The sequence below is a fragment of the Rhamphochromis sp. 'chilingali' genome (genome assembly GCF_963969265.1).
Source record: "Rhamphochromis sp. 'chilingali' genome assembly, chromosome: 20".
NCBI classification, from domain to species: Eukaryota; Metazoa; Chordata; class Actinopteri; order Cichliformes; family Cichlidae; genus Rhamphochromis; species Rhamphochromis sp. 'chilingali'.
Window position 1 is genome coordinate 7,449,339 of NC_137947.1, and position 16,681 is coordinate 7,466,019.

General features: G+C 39.7%; 1 protein-coding gene across 3 annotated transcripts in view; it reads left to right on the forward strand.

Moving 5' to 3' along the window:
• Nucleotides 1-16,671, forward strand: part of rmdn2 (regulator of microtubule dynamics 2) — a 55,663-nt gene extending 38,992 nt beyond the window's left edge. For all 3 annotated transcript variants that reach the window (XM_080868910.1, XM_080868909.1, XM_080868908.1), the window contains exons 6-11: nucleotides 8,430-8,505; nucleotides 9,056-9,133; nucleotides 11,248-11,346; nucleotides 13,367-13,420; nucleotides 13,527-13,607; nucleotides 14,872-16,671. In XM_080868910.1, the coding sequence (XP_080725036.1) occupies nucleotides 8,430-8,505; nucleotides 9,056-9,133; nucleotides 11,248-11,346; nucleotides 13,367-13,420; nucleotides 13,527-13,607; nucleotides 14,872-14,925 (442 nt within the window). In that variant the 3' untranslated portion in view covers nucleotides 14,926-16,671. The remainder of the gene's footprint in view (nucleotides 1-8,429; nucleotides 8,506-9,055; nucleotides 9,134-11,247; nucleotides 11,347-13,366; nucleotides 13,421-13,526; nucleotides 13,608-14,871) is intronic.
• Nucleotides 16,672-16,681: the final 10 nt, after the last annotated feature.

Genomic DNA, 16,681 nt, shown 5'->3' on the forward strand with positions numbered 1-16,681 from the left:
TGGGGTGTGTCTATTGCAGCCAATAGTATTCCAGGTAGTGTAATAGGGCATCATGATTAGAAAGGGACAAATTGCTTGGTCTACTCTAAGTGGTAAAATGATTCAAAAGTCTAACCGAAACATCGAGCCAGTGGCTCACTGAAATGAATAACTAGTCAACTGTCTAGTTTACTTCGAAGGACTTTGCCTTTCCCCTTGACAGCAGTTCTAAATGACATGATTTCTCCATCAGGAAATTAAGTTTGGATCATGGAAGAAAATGTTTTGAATCCCTAGTATTCTTTACTACATAACATTTATTGTAGGGAACTTGAAGATAATTCAAAAACGGACAACATAAACAATTTTGTTACCTTTACTGTATCTTTTACTGCTCATGATATAATTCAATTCCAATTCAACTTTATTTATACAGCGCCAAATCACAACAACAGTCACCTCAAGGTGCTTTATATTGTACAGTAGATCCTACAATAATACATACAGTGAAAAACCCAACAATGGTATGACCCCCTATTGTCAAGCACTTTGGCAACAGTGGGAAGGAAAAACTCCCTTTTAACAGGAAGAAACCTCCGGCAGAACCAGGCTCAGGGAGGGGCGGGGCCACCTGCTGCGACCGGTTGGGGTGAGAGAAGGAAGACAGGATAAAGACATGCTGTGGAAGAGAGACAGAGATTAATAACAAGTATGATTCAGTGCAGAGAGGTCTATTAACACATAGTGAGTGAGAAAGGTGACTGGAAAGGAAAAACTCAATGCATCATGGGAATCCCCCAGCAGCCTACGCTTATTGCAGCATAACTAAGGGAAGATTCAGGGTCACCTGGTCCAGCCCTAACTATATGCTTTAGCAGAAAGGAAAGTTTGAAGCTTAATCTTAAAAGTAGAGATAGTGTCTGTCTCCCGAATCCAAACTGGAAGCTGTTTCCACAGAAGAGGTGCCTGAAAACTGAAAGCTCTCCCTCCCATTCTACTTTTAAATACTCTTAAATACTCTGGGAACAACAAGTAGGCCAGTGCGAGAGCGAAGTGCTCTAATGGGGTGATATGGTACTACAAGGTCATTAAAGGACATTATTTTGAGAAACGTGATCAAGGTTTAATGGACACTAAAGTAGCCTTTCTCACTTGCATCAAAGCCTTAGAAAATATCCACTGTCACTTGGAGAAAAACAATTTCTTATGACAAGATTTGACATTCTTACCTTTCAGATAAAGTACGCACGGCAACGTGAGGAGAATTCTCCAACATAAATGCAAAGTAAATGTTGCTGCAAATTTCTATTGGATTCTTGTGTGAATTTAGTGAAAATGTCAAGATGCTCAAGTTAAATATTTGTATATTCAAATTCAAACTATTTAAAAACATAACTGAATATTTTTTGCCAAAAAAAATCTTCCAAGCCTTTTACTTTTCAGCACTTGTCTCCATCATGACCAAGACTTGGACACATACTGAATCCATTACACAGCTAACACGTGGACAATAAGCAGTATCTTCTGGTTGTCTCATCTTCAATAGATGGGTGTTGTCTTTTTTGGTCAAGCTTTTGAAATGTTTGTACTGCCATAGTCAGAACTACTCCTTATAGAACCCCACCCGTTATGTTACTTCATTCATTACGCCCAGCCAATACTGTATACTCTGAATGATACCAGATCAAAATAGATCTAACGCAAAAAAATTACAATTTGCTGTGTTATGTTTAAAGTTTCAATTAATGAGGTAAGCAAATCCTTACTGTTGTCAGTGTCACCCACCTTAAATAATGTCACACCTGCTGGCATGCTTCAGTATTTCTTCTTCTTCTAGGGAAACTCCCGATTTTTGTTACCTGGTACAAACGGCATGACAAGTAAATCCAACCTGGAAGCTTGGTCTGCCTTTTAATGATGCGTTGACTGATTGTGCCAAGAGTTAAGAGTAGGGATGGGTATCGTTTAGGTTTTATCCGATACCGGTGCCAAATCAGTACTTTTGAAACGGTGCCGGTGCTCAAACCGGTGCTTAAAGACTGGAGAACACAAAATTGGTCCAAAAACCTCTCATGTTCAGCTGGTTTTTTGTAAAAAGATAACAAAGTTAGCCTTTTCTGCAGCTATGGGGCATATATGGTATCACTCTTGGCTGGAAGCAGTGCTTAATCAATGGGAAAAAACACAAACTTTGTCCAAAACCTCTCATGTTTAACTGTTTTCCACTTTTTCTTTGGTCATTTTAGCCTTTTTGGCCAGGGTGAAGGGAGTATCTGCCATCAAACAAGAAGACAGCCGCATGTAGCTATGATGGTGTTTGCTAGTTCACCTTACGTGCATTAATGTAATAACGTGGTTAGCCTACTCAACGTAAATTACACTCGAACAACATTAAGCTACTCACGCAGAGAAGAACGGCTGCTGCTGCATCATCATCCGTCATCATTTCTGCTACACTGACAGGGCTAGGGGCCAGGACTCTCCTCTTCGTGTTTTTGGGGGATATTGCTAACTCCGGGTCCGATAACAGGCAACCCACCCGCAGTAGATGTGCTCGGTGTGAGGTCTCGCAGCAAGCTATCATACGGCGCATTTCTGGGCTTTTAAAAAAAAACGCTATGCGGCGCCAGGTGTTTCATCGGATTCTTGGTATTACCTCCTTTGACAGTATCACAGTATCAGCTTAAAGCACTTGTTGCAGGCTGCTGAGTTTGCATCTTTTGCTGTGAAGTACAGCCAGACTTTTGACCGCTTCGCCTTGGACATTTTTAATCTGTAGCTCTGCTCTAACTGAACGTACGTACCTGGGCCCGCCTACTATCCTCGGAAACGTAAAATGATTGGCTAGAAGTGTATCACAGCTCAGGGAAAAAAAGCACCGAAATAAAGCACCGAAATGTGCGCTGCTTTTCGGTCTGGTTACTACCGTTTATGTCAGAACCGGACAGCGGTACCCATCCCTAGTTAAGAGAGATGACACATTCTGCAGAAATAGTAGAAAAACCTTACTGAACTCTTAGTTTTCTGTTTCAGCTTGGTTCACAGTTTCAGTGAAGCACTGTTTTGTGTTTCTGTTTTGTTTTCATTTTTTTTAAAGCAGTGAGACTGACAGTAATGAAATGACGAATGACCAGTGTATCAACCATATCTGTTGCTCGCAAATTGCTAGCAAATATTGGTATATAAGCAAATGTAGTTAGGAATATGTCGGTAACAAGTTATAGATCAAAGGGTCTTCATTGTGTGTATGTTTACATGTGGTTATGTAGAATAAAGTTAATGCTAAAGTTATGACCTTACTATAGTAGCTATACTCTAAAAGCACCTTGAGGCAACTGTTGTTGTGATTTGGCACAATATAAATAAAATTGGAATGAATTGAATAATATTGTTAAAAAATTAAGAAACAACATTCCGTTTTAAAAAAAGAAATCAAGAAACCTCTTTTTATGTGTCTACGTTTGATAACGTTGATGTTGACGTCATCATTACACCTCCATCAAAAACAAGGATTATACTAAAAACAAAAAAAATGACTTCCTTATTTAAAACTATTGTTAAAAAATAATAACTAACCAAAGTTTGGAGACAGTAGGACCTCATACAAGAACAAAACACATCCTCTCTGGGGTTTTATGGTTGTTTAAGGCTTTAAGTGATGAGGTAACAGTGGTCACCTTAGGAGAGATTACACATACTTTCCCATTATGTCATGCAGTCTTTTTGAGTAGAAGGTGAATAAGGACTCTTTTGAAGTTGGATGTGTGTAGAGGCACTTAACTTATTCAAAGAGCACCTCTACCCCTGCATACTACCAGTGTACTCCGCACTAAAATAAATTTTATGTCCATGTCAACTCTTAATACTTCAATTTCTCCTCTCCCAGGTTTCAGTTTTCAAAAGCACTCAGTCTATAGCTATTGTGTCTATTTACAGGGCTAATGTATTGACCACGTGTATGACATTAGATGAATGCATACGCATACGTGTGGGGCTTTGGGGACATTGAGCGTGGAGGCCGGTTTGTGTAATCTGACTGACGGGAGGCGTGATGGCATTCTTGTATCTCTGGCTTTGTATATAGGTGCATTTTCATTGATCCAAAGTAAATCCCCGACTTTAGAGCCTCACTGATGATACAAAGACCCACGGATTAAGCAGGGAGACAGAGGAGGACAGGAGGATGGAGTAACTTTGAACTTTGCAATGACAACCCTAATTTTAAACACGTGCCTCATAATTGGTGGCAGCACTGTGCTGTGTTCCCAGCAGCCTTGGAAAGCCTGTGTCTGCTTAAACTTCACACCTCTTTGTACACCGTTGGAACACTTATCGTGCCATGAATTTCGTCTCCCACGCATAGAAAAACAAAATCAACTAATTTTGTCTTGAGCAAACTCGCATACTCTCACACAGGTTAGCCGAAATTCCTCAAGTTTCTCCTCCTGTTTCTGTACGGCTTTTAGTCTGAACAGGTGCCTGATGGTGTAAAGTTCAATGAGCTCTGTGTGTTTGGATGTGAAAGTCAATCTGCTGCTTCTTCCATGCAGCTGAGACTTGGGGCTTTTTGCCAAGTATAGTCGGTGATATTGAGTCTGTTAACAACGTAGGCTGACCTTGCACAATTAAGAGCTCTGTCCTCCTGTTATTGTACTCTTTCCTGATTCCTTTTTCTTTTCTTGCCTTAGAGACTCAAATATGAGATAGAATTTCAACTATCAGTAAAAATGAAAGGATAAACAACAGCAGGTAGACCCTAAGGGCAAACGCACCTTTGTACACCTTCGCATCTAATTTCCTCATACACTCCCTCCACTTACCCTCTGCCCACACTCCACTGAGGATCTGGTGCATTTCAATCCTGTTTTCACAGAGTGACAATAAACCCCAAAATGCCACACTTGATCTCCTGTATGGTGTTTGCAGATTCTAACCCAGACAGACATCTGCTTACTTCCCACAGTCCAGCTGCTGGTCCAATAATGGTCCAATAATTAGCTACTCTACCAAATCTTTTCTTGGGGAACATGTGTTAGTAAACACTGTTTGAATTGCTTCATGCTGAATGTTGGTGTTAATCATTGAGTGGGAGGCTAAAATATGTCTTTGCAGTAAGCTGAATGTTGGGCAATCTTTCCCACAGCTGTCACCTGGGAAATAATTGATCTTAGTTGCTCTTCTTTGGTTGTATTTGGTCTCCTCGTGTTGTTACTGTCTAGATTTATTGCATTTAATCACATCAGCATATTGCAACACGTACATAATGCATGTATGTCATTAGAGCCCATTGGACTTTTTGATGTACGTATTTGTAGATAGATTTTCATGGTTAATTATTATTGTCTAAAAGTATTTCAAAAATTGCTGCCACAATGTCAAAACATTGCTTTATAGTTTAATCACAGCAGAATTTAATTTACAGAGATTGGGTAACAAACACCAAAACGGCTAATCCTCATGTTGACACGCTGAAGCAATGACATTCTATTTATAAAGTTACAAAACATATCAAATTGTTGAATTTATTTAATCCATTCAAGAGATTTGAGACATTTTATACAGGAACAATCTACACACATAGCACACACACCTTTATTTTTCAGTACTTCAAGTAGTTTTCAGGAATAGTACTCCATATTTCTTACAGGACATTCAAAGCTCTGTCTTGTTGGTTGCCTTTTTGTTCTGTTTGGGATCATTGTCATGTGGAAAATTAAGCAATCATTGTGCATTGTGGATGAAAATTTGTCAATAATGTAGTCCATGCCAGAGCCTCCACTATGTTTTCGAGCTGACCATCTCAATCTATTCTGGTTACAATTTGAACCAAAAACTTCATATTTGGATTCATCACTCCATAAAACATGTTGCAACTGATTTTAAGACAAGTTATTGTTTGATTAACCGTCGTTCAACCTTTGCTCCGTGTTTCCTTTCCTTAAGAATCACTCTTTGAACGCTGCTTCTCCTGTGAGACCTTTATTGATACGGCTTCAGTCAACAGTAGATGGATAAAATGAAGGGCCAGATGGCTCTCTCAGGCCCTGTGTCAGTGTCTCCCAGTTCTTAAGGACATGGCTTTGAGTTACTGTTTAGTTTTCAGGTAATACCCCTTTGAGAATCATCTTAATGGTCTAAAATAAATATCCTAAGCCTGTCAAACTCTGTGGCATTTTTATAGATGATCAGCTAAAGAAAATGGAACAAATTAAGTGTTTTTGCAACAGGATGGTAGAAACAAAGTGCATAAAGATGCAATTTAAAATTGTTCTTTGCTAAGTTGTCTGTTATCTGTAGACTCAACACTGGGTTATTCCTTTTTTTTTGTGCCTGAACGATTCATAGGTCACCGTTGAGCATCTTAAGAAGCAAGGGAGAAAAAAATGGTCAGTTATAAAGAGCGGACTGGAAGTGACTATAAAAGCAGCAATGTCCAACGAAAAACTTTTGCTTTAACTCTTTGCTAACAGTGAACCATTAAATACTGTGAGCAGCTTTTAACTACTAATTTACTTTTTTTTTTTAAGTGAAACGGTCACGTGCAAACCAACTGTGTCGTGGCTTGGTTTCCTATCTGCAGATATTTAGTTGCCAGTCAAAGATTTGCTCAAAGCATTTACATCCAGCTGTGTGTTTTCATTGGAAGCCAGGCAGCACAACTGCAGACAGATAGCATCTCTGCTCCTCTGATGTTGTAGAGCGCTCCACTCATCAAGCGCCAACCAGTGGGCGCATGGGCACACCCTGCTCCACTTAAGAAAAATAAACACGTCTTTTTTGTTTAAAGTTACATCTGCCCGTGTTTGGCCAATTTAAAGCATTTAAAAGTGATGTGATTAACGCGTGTCTCATCTCTGACAATTTTCCAGTAAGTGTGAGTAGTTCGTGTGAAGATTCATGTTTTATGATGTTTCATCCAACCATAACCAAAATGATTGTGAATTTATTTTCATCAGATACCGATCAGATAATAGTTGGAACATTCTCAGCTGAATGAAATCTCCTCCTTTGCTCATAAGATTAATCTTTCTGCCGTCATGATCTTAATTTAGTAATTACCTGCTAATCGTGTAGTATACTCTGCAGTTTACTTCATAGCCCCCATCATTTCATTATACTGCGCTAAAAAAATCTACTCACACATACCAGACACTGTAGTACACACGTACAGTTGTAGATTCCATCTCCCATCACCGCCACCGTGTCAGGCGACGCTGTCAGATGACCTTTGCACACACTGATCCTTCATATAACAAGGTGTTTATGTTGCTCGGTGGTGTTTGACAGAGTACCAGCAGGATTAAAGCAGCCGTGCAGTGAAAAGGCTTTGATCAGCTCACTCCTCTCCTCTCCGAACCCTCGGTGTCATGCTGACTTACAGATCCCAGAGCTGAAATCGCCCTTTGTTTCGCTTCCACCTGCCCACTGGTCCAAGGCCAGCGTATTAATTAGAGAGCGGGGGAATAAGGTGGAGCAGCTTATCTTTGCTGGTGCTGTCTAATGAGGAGTCTTTCCACAGACCACTGAGTATGGTGGGTTTTTTGGAGGCCCTTTGGTTGTTAGTGACCCAAAGAAAAGGTGGTGTGACTGTGAGGTGCTGCTGACCATCTCTGTGCTTCTCACCGCCCCCTGCAAAATATCATTGTTTAACTTCTGTTTTGTCAGAACCGGGGAACCGAGAATGCCTGATGCTGCCGTTGTTTTGCTTAAAATCCAAATTGTGTGAAAAGCTAAAGATGTTAGAGGTTAGGTTTTCCTTTTAAGGCTAGTTTCCTTTCAATCTGGTAAAAAATATAGATAGAAACTGAGTTTTGCTGCAAATAAACCACACAACCTTTACAACAATAACTACATTTTACACCTGAATTTAGTCATGGCCCCTCTGTTGTTTAGAAACTTGTACTATGCCTGAAGAAGCACCAAGCACAGAGAGCCAAGGCTCAAGTTGCAGTGTTATAGCACAGTGGTGTGACAAATGTCCCAGTTGCATGGATGGTTTACGCAATAAAAACAAATACAGAATATAATTAATAAAAATATGCAGTTTGGATCCTAGGATCTGGCTGTTTTCATTCCATTTATATATTTATAAGGGTAGAATGTAATTGTAAAACTTATTTCAGCACCACCTCAAGTTTTTGGGTCTGAGTGTTGGATGACCTGGAAGCACTTCATGAACTTTCATGTTTCCAGAACTCAAAGGTTTTTATTGCACACAACAAATTTGGTGCCAAATAATAAATAAGCAGAAGGGTTAGAAGAATTGCCAATACGGTTCCTGCAACTTCAGTTCCTTGAACCCTTTATGATATCATACAGGCTTGAAAACATTAAATATTAATTTGCTGTTTGGTACGATTTGTTTGTTTAGGGTTATTTGGGGTGTTTCTTCACATAGCTTGTTTAAGAGTAGGATGGCCTGAACCTCTAATAGCAGTGTCTCCCCACAGGTATGCCATCATGTGTGGAATTATGGCCGAATATGACACCATCCAAAACAAGATAAAGAACGGATACGTCTTTAAGGTAAGGCATGTGAACGGAGAGCTAGTTTTGACCTTGCAAATTCTTGGAATGGTCAAATAATAATATAATGCAAACAATGCATTTTACATCTATTTATGCATATTGGGCATTGCATTCTCCATGTGCTTAGGCTAAAGAGGAATGGTCATTTTCACAGTTTAAGCCAATAAGACCCTCCTACAGTCATTAAGTTGCATCAGAGTGTGGAACAGCAGCACGTAGCATTTTATCTTCTGTCAGCAGCCTCTAGCAAACACTGTTTTCCCTCAAAACTCTTTGACAGGTGAAAGCGAGAGATAGAGCCCTGGAGAGGGAAGATATTTAAAAAAAAAAAAAAAAAAAAAACAGAAGAAGAATGGAAAGAACGAGGGAGGGTGCGTGACAGCCAGGAGTGTGCGGTAGCTCGACTAGATCGCGTGTGTGAGAGGTGTTTGTGAAATACTTGTGGGTTGGTGAAGCAGGACAGATCAGGTCAGAACAGAAGGCGGTGCAGCTGTGCTATGAATCAACAGTGAAAATCTTCTCTCTGTCTGTCTGCTTCTCTTCTCAGGATCATCTGGATAAAGCCATTGAGCTGAAGCCGCAGGACCCGCTGTCCTACTACCTTCTGGGCCGCTGGTGCTACGCTGTATGTGACCAGTACAGCACATCTCTATCTCTGCTCAATATGATGTACATTTATGAAGGCTAGCGTGTCTGCGTGACCTCCCACCTCCCTATGCTAACCCACCCACGGTTTCCCCTCATTCATTTCCACTGTTTAGGTTTCCTCAAGGTTTGTTTTTCCCTCTGCGATATTCACAGAGAGCGCTATGGGAGGTTAACACCATCCATTGTTAGCTTTAAATCAGATTGTACCAGGGAGATAATTTCATCCTGTTTCTGTTTGGCTCGTGTTCGCTCGGTAGCTGCAGTCATTTGGGATGCAGCACGTGATTGTTTCTGTAACTGTCTAGTCTTTTCAGAAACGCACGTAACATGATGAATTGCTGTTGTTTAGATCGAAATTTCCAGACGTTCTGCTTTTGACGGTTCCTGTTGTTTTATGAGCTGCTCATAACACCTGATATTTTCAGGGGTTGTATTTTACGGGCTGTCTACGGGGCATTCATGTTAAACAATGACCTACTGTTCACATTCAGCCAGCATCTCTGTTTGAAATTTCCTGATGTTGCCAGAGCAATTCTACACCTGGAGTTAGATACAGCTCTGATGACTGTGTGAGGCTGAAGCTGCTGCTGGCTGGTGACATTCTTCTGCAAAAGGTGTCAGTAGCAGAGCAGAAGTGGACGGGGGTGCCCGTTGTCATGGAAACACTAGTAAAATAACAGGAAGTTGGCTGTAAGAGTTCTGAAAAATGATATGTAACCAGTCCTGCTGGTAAATGGGTGCAGATTATTTTAATCTATGTTTTAACTGTTACATTTCTTCATATTTGTTCAGAGATGTCATTTCTATTACATGTTGTGTATATCAGAGTCAAATGAGACCATTTGTTTTGGTCTGAGATGCTGCTGTTTTATACATTATCCAGGGTGTTTTGGATGTCACATACTGAACATCAACATTACCTAAACAGCTCAAGAGATGGCAGCAATACAGCTGTGGTCATACGTTTACATACAATCATCACTGGCATGAATGTCAGGGTCATTTTGGGCTTTTAATGATTTCTTAGAACTGTTCTTTCTCTAGATTTTACAACATTCGTCTTTAATAACTCTAAAAATTAAGAATTGTGTGCGCAAGTTTGACTTTATTCTAGATTTCTATGATCCACATAGGGTCAAAGTTATAAATATTGGCTCACATGTATACATATATACGTACATTACTAAGTGTTCTTTAGAAGTTTGTACCTACACCTAATTCTTTGGGGGGTTTATTTTTGTTTGTTTTTTATGTCAAAAGTCAGAGGATGTGTGAAAGTTTGTGAAAGTTTAATTGTCTTTGTTATTCACAACAGTTCTTTAACTCATTCACTGCCATTGACGTCTATAGCCGTCAATTGCAGTGAATGAGTTAATGGGTTTAACTCATTCACTGCCAATGGCTGGCAGTGAATGAGTTAATTTTCATTCACTGTCAGAAAATAGGCTTTTAAATATTAGCTACAAGGGGCGGTGATGCACTGCTTTTTATGGCTCAGTCACACGAGTCAAAACTGGATGGAAGTTTTTTGCATTTCTTGCGAAGGTTTTCACGTAAAATTTTTAGAATCAGACAAAGATAGACGAGCTGAAACATTTAAGTGTGAAAATGTGGAAGAAAATAAGAAATCACAAAGGCGAAAATACTTTTTCCATCACTGTACATTCAGAGTATAGTCGGAACCTGATAGGTATAAAACAGAACTTCAGAAATTCATCCACAAATAGTGACACAATCGCTGCAAAATAAGAGCGGCCCACAGAAACCCTGCTTTTACATAGAAATATAACTAGAATACAACATGCTGGCAACAAGAGTTCAGTCCCCTGTTGCAAAGAGACATTATGCAGATGAGTTGTTAGAATAGTGGCAAAGATTTGCCATTCTATCACATTTAATCGTCATGTCATAAACAGATTACATGTAAAGATTAATTCAACCAATTCAGCTGCAAACTGAAATTAGACTGCCTCCAACTTGTTACTATTTCATCACTGACTTGATGCCTTTGACTGTAGCATTACCCCTCTCATCCATTAATGTTAAGCCAAGGTGGCCAATTTTCTTCTGATTGGTGATGTTTGTTTTCAGGTGTCTCAGTTATCGTGGATTGAGAGGAAAGTTGCTTCAACTCTGTTTGGAGAACCACCAAGCGCCACAGTTGAAGACGCACTGAAGAATTTCCTTAAGGTACTGGTGTTTTGTTTCTTAAGCTATTCTGCGATGTTTTATACACACACACCCAGCACGCCCCTGCGGGCGGTTTATCCTTCAAGCTCGGGACCTCTACCAGAGGCCTGGGAGCTTGAGGGTCCTGCGCAGTATCTTAGCTGTTCCCAGGACTGCGCTCTTCTGGACAGAGATCTCCGATGTTATTCCCGGGATCTGCTGGAGCCACTCGCCTAGCTTGGGAGTCACCGCACCTAGTGCTCAGATTACCACGGGGACCACTGTTACCTTCACCCTCCACATCCTCTCTCTCTCTCTCTCTCGATATATATATATTTATTTATTTATTTATTTATTTATTTATACAGATGTGGACAGCAATATGCTGTCCACATCTGAATAAAGTGTTTGAGGCAAAGTCAGAGAGTGGGGTGAAGCACGATGAACTGTACAAATAAGAGCAATCATTTCTGAGCACAAACGATGGGCGTAGCCGTCTGAGGTTTAAAGTTTACCAAGAAAGTTAAGCATGATGGTTATATGTAATATTCAGTCCATGTCCTCAAACCAAGAAGTGAGACTTATTTCTTATTCAGTGGTTTATGTTTTTGTACTTTTTAACTGAATACTTGTTCTGACCTCAGTTATGAAACACTTAAATCACACCCCTGTTTATCTTGTGCTACGTTGCAATTTGCCTGCAGGTTGCATCTGTTCCCTGTTTTTAAAGCCCAAACCCTCTGTATTTAGAAAGGCTTAATCTCTGTTCCTACATTGGAAATGTTTATGTAGTGGGGGAAATTACTTTTGCTTTTGGCCAATATTCCTATGCATGCCTCATCTTCATGTCTTCTAGACCATAAGCTTGATTCAGGTGGTCACAGTTACAACATGTCACCAGTGACCTGGAGAAGCTTTAACTAAAACATTATACACCTCCCCAGCCTTGCTAGAGCTTAGTGTAGAGATGCGGCTCCGTTCTTGACATATTTAATGCTGCAGACTAAACTTGTTACTCCTTCTGTGTGAAGATCGAATTCTCAGAATGAAAGCAAGCTCTGTGAAATCAAAATATTCATGTGTAGTCCAAAAGCACACGCTTCAGTTAGTAACAGAAGCTGTTATTACAGACGTGAATGAAAGTCATGACAGCATGGCTTTTATCGTTTTTAGACAGTGATTCTGTCTGTGTGATTAGCTTGACACTCAGTTCAGAGGAATTTGCTGATATGTCTGCTTTTGTCTAAGTACTGAGTTGGAGCGCCTCAACTCAACTGAACAAACTTGCATTGTGTTGCATTGCATACATTTTAATGCAATGCAACATATTTTGAAGTAGCTCAACAGTATATCACTATATCTGTGTCAGTGTCTGTATGTAGTCAACAGCTGGCTGTCTTGTGGGATTTTCTGTATTCATGTGCTGAATAAAGGATTTGATTGGCTGAATATCACACGTGTACATACGTTACCTACCATAAGAAAAAAAAACAAAGAAAAAGCGGCACAGATTAAAATAGAAAGATAAAGTCTGGTCTGTCAAAATCTAGTAATAGTTCTGGTGTAGGTCCAGACTGTGATGTGAATGTTTTTGACCTAATCTATAAACTGTATATAAAAGATGGACGTTTATTTTGTGGACTTTTATTGTGGTGCCTTATTTATGACTCCAGCATGTGTTTAGTTGTTTGTTTCTTTCACAGTAGACATGTTGGTATTCGAAGTCAACGTTTGTTCTTGGGACTTCTCATTGGTTACTAGCTCTGGTTAGCTAATGGGGAAAAGACTTAAGAGGTCAAAACTGTTGTAACCGGTTTTAAAAGTATTTTATTTCTTCTCTGAAATTGGACATGGGCTCATGTGGTGTCTTTGGGGATTGGATTCCTTTTGGTGCTGCTTCTAACCGCTTTTGTTTTGTTTTTTTGCACTTGCACCTTAGCTTTTTATTTCTATGCTACAAATGTTAGCGTCTTTTGCGGTCGTTGGAAAACTATGTCTAACTAAGTCTTATGAAACTTTTCTTGTCTGTGTTTTTAACCAGGTCGAGGAGCTCCATCCAGCTTATTCTAAACTCAACTATGTGTTTCTGGCTAAGGTTAGTACTAAACATATCAGTACTTGGATTGTGAAATATAAACCGTTTTACAGATGCTAATAGGACAAAACAGTCGTTTGACAGTTCTGGGTCTTTTCTTTGGTAGTGCTACAAAGACTTGGGTCAGTGCGAAAAGGCTAAGAAGATGTGTCAAGCTGCTTGTTCAATGAGTGCTGAATCCAAAGAGGTACACTTCAGGACCGTCTGTATTCAGATCTGTTTGTTTTTGCCTCATCTAATCCAGCTAGCAAAAACGCATCATAGCTAGGGATGGGTATTGATAAGATTTTCACGATTCCGATTCCATTTTCGATTCTGTTTAACGATTCGATTCTTTATCGATTCTCTTATCAATTCTTTTTTAAAACAAAGGAGAACACTAAGGTCGATTTGCTTAGAACTTTGTTTTATATCTTCTCTTTGAACAAGGTAGAAATTTAGGATTAGCACGGCTTTACAAACCCAACAGTGAGATCTTAAGAGATCCTTAAGAGATCCAGCCTGTGGCTCTTCAGTGGGGTGTCACAGGGTCCCCGGGGAAAAAATTGTAATTGTAAAATAAATATTCTTCTGTAGCAATAACAAAGTATAACATAAATTATTCTGTAGCAATTACACAAGAATATCCAGTAATGTCCCTGCCTACAATTAAACACATTCACTTACCAAAAATCGGGGGCATCTGCTGTGGCAAATGGGTGCGAGCCTTTTACCACAAACTTAGTCACTGCTCGGTGACATTCGTCTATCCTGGCCTGAAAGGAGACGCTACCGGTAGACTGCAGCGACAACTGCCAGCATCTGAGCCAACCAGACTCTGTCTGTCTCATCATGGTCACCTAAATGCACAGTAATGGCAAGTTTGGTAATAAGGCAGATCGCGCTAACATAATATGCACTGTTAGTTGATTATTTACCTGCCGCATTAACGGGAGAGGACATGCAAACGTTACCGCTGCTGCTGGGTTGAGATTCACGAGTCCGGAGTGGAATTAAAAACATGACATTCATTTAAGGTTATCACGTGTGTTTTGTGAGCAAATGCTTTTGCATATTCGTAGTATTTCCCCCCTTAAATGAAATATCTACTTACAAGTATTGCAAGTTGCCCTGTTGTCATCCGTTCTCGTAAAGTATAACCAAACTTTTTAGCGTTTGAGCCGCTTAGGCGCCGTGTTTCCTGCCAGGTAAATGACGCTCCGCAACGTGGTGACGTCATTCAGCAGTGTACCAGGGGCATGGAGAAAAGTTGTCGACTGGAATCGATAAGAGAATCGTTTGCGAAAATGTCAAATAATTCCAAGGAATTGAAACAGTGGGAACCGGTTCTCAACAAGAACCGGTTTTCGATACCCATCCCTAATCATAGCCTGCTGTAATAGGCAAATTAAACCAAGATATTTAACTGTTTGAAGGTGTTACTCATTCATTATCATGTGTTTTACCTTCAGAATGAAGAGGCACAAAAGGAGCTGAGTTTACTGTGCCCAGCACTTGGAGTGTGACAGCAGAGGAAAGGTTTTTGGGAATCAGTTTGCGAGTACTGCAGCTGCATGTGATAGACCATCGTGTTATTTCACTCTGTGAGTGTAGATAGCGCCCGTGGGTGTAAAAGGCTACTGCATCCAGATCATCTGTTGTACCTTTCCAGTCATATTTGTATTATGAAATTTTTAAAAGTAGAAACCAATCATCATAAAGGATTCCAGCTAAATGAGTGAGCTAAACCAGTGTTCTTCAGCTTATAGCAGTGCGTAGCAGACATTCTCTGAGGTCCGATTGCTCTGATAGGAAACTTAATTCCAGTGTGTCTCAGGTTGATGACACAGACCTGTCGCCTTTTGGGAAAGTGACAAACAGGGTTTGTTGTTCCGTCCTATCACATCAGACAATGACGCACCCAAACATTTTGCATTGCTGTGACCACTGAACAGCCACCACCACCCTCCCGATACAAACCAGCAATAATAGTCTCTTTTAACATTCACGTGCAGACTTTATGAGATTATTTTCTCACAGATAAATTCTCTGATCATGACTCAAACTCGTTTACCTCCTGCTCCTCAGTTTCTGTGACAGCAGTACCACCAAATGAAGTGTAGTATTGGACAGCAGCAAGTTCTGTGTGTACACCACACACCTGAAGTCCTGTATTTAATGTGCCCTTTTGCATGTTTGCCAGATCATGGAAAAAATGAAACCATAAATGATGTCAGTGACTTCCTCTTAATAGATTCAAAGAGCACCTGTACAGGAACACAACAGGTTTTTTTTGAACAGAAGCGCCTTTTACTCCAGAGTTCCTATTCCTGGAAGGTTTCCTCCTCTCATAGGTCACCAAGAACATTTGATTTTCCACGCTTTCATTTTTTTAAACCTTTTAAATTGAGCTCTGACACACTCACATGTGATTAGTTTGAAACATGTTAGGAATTTTTCTGAGTCAGCATTTTTTTTGGAGAGCTATGTAACATGTACCACATGAATCAGGAAACCGAAAAGGTGTTTGATGTATATAGAGAGGTGTCATTATGCTGCATATATAGTACACGTTATTGTACTGGTTACTGTGAAATGGATATGTTTCAGTTAATATGGAAAACCAAATCTGACTTGGGATTCAAGGAACTTAAAAAAAAAACAAATGAATCTGGTGTTCATGTAAAAAGAGTCACTGACAGGAAATCTGAGGGTGTGTTTTGTTTTTTTGCCATCAAAAACACAAGAACAACAACAACAAAAACCACAGGGCTGATGGCTGTCCATTAAAACCGATCAATAATGCCAGGTTCAGACTCGTTGTTTATCATGACACAGCACTGAATTCCTGGTTGCATAATGCCACTAAAATGTGACCCAATCAGATTGAAATGAAGTTTGAATGTTTCCTTTTATTACTCTTTTACATATTCTCAGCTGTTATTTTTTATTATTATCTCTACTCAATGAAGAAAAACGTGCATATTGATTGAAAACGTCGGTGCTGTTGATACTGGAAATTAGTTTAGGGCTTTTATTTTTTATTTCATTGTATTTTTTAAGTCTACTTACAAAATGAATTATTTTGCTTTGTCGCTTTATGTATTTTTCTACCAACACTACAAATGTTTTTCTTTTTTTCTAATGCCATAACGAGTTCCTCAAGGTTGTATCGCATCGGATGGAGATTATGCATTATACTTGTGCTGTATTTTAGACAGTGTGTGTTTAATGATTGATGGTACTGGAATCTACAATTAAATCTGTGCAATCCTGATCAAA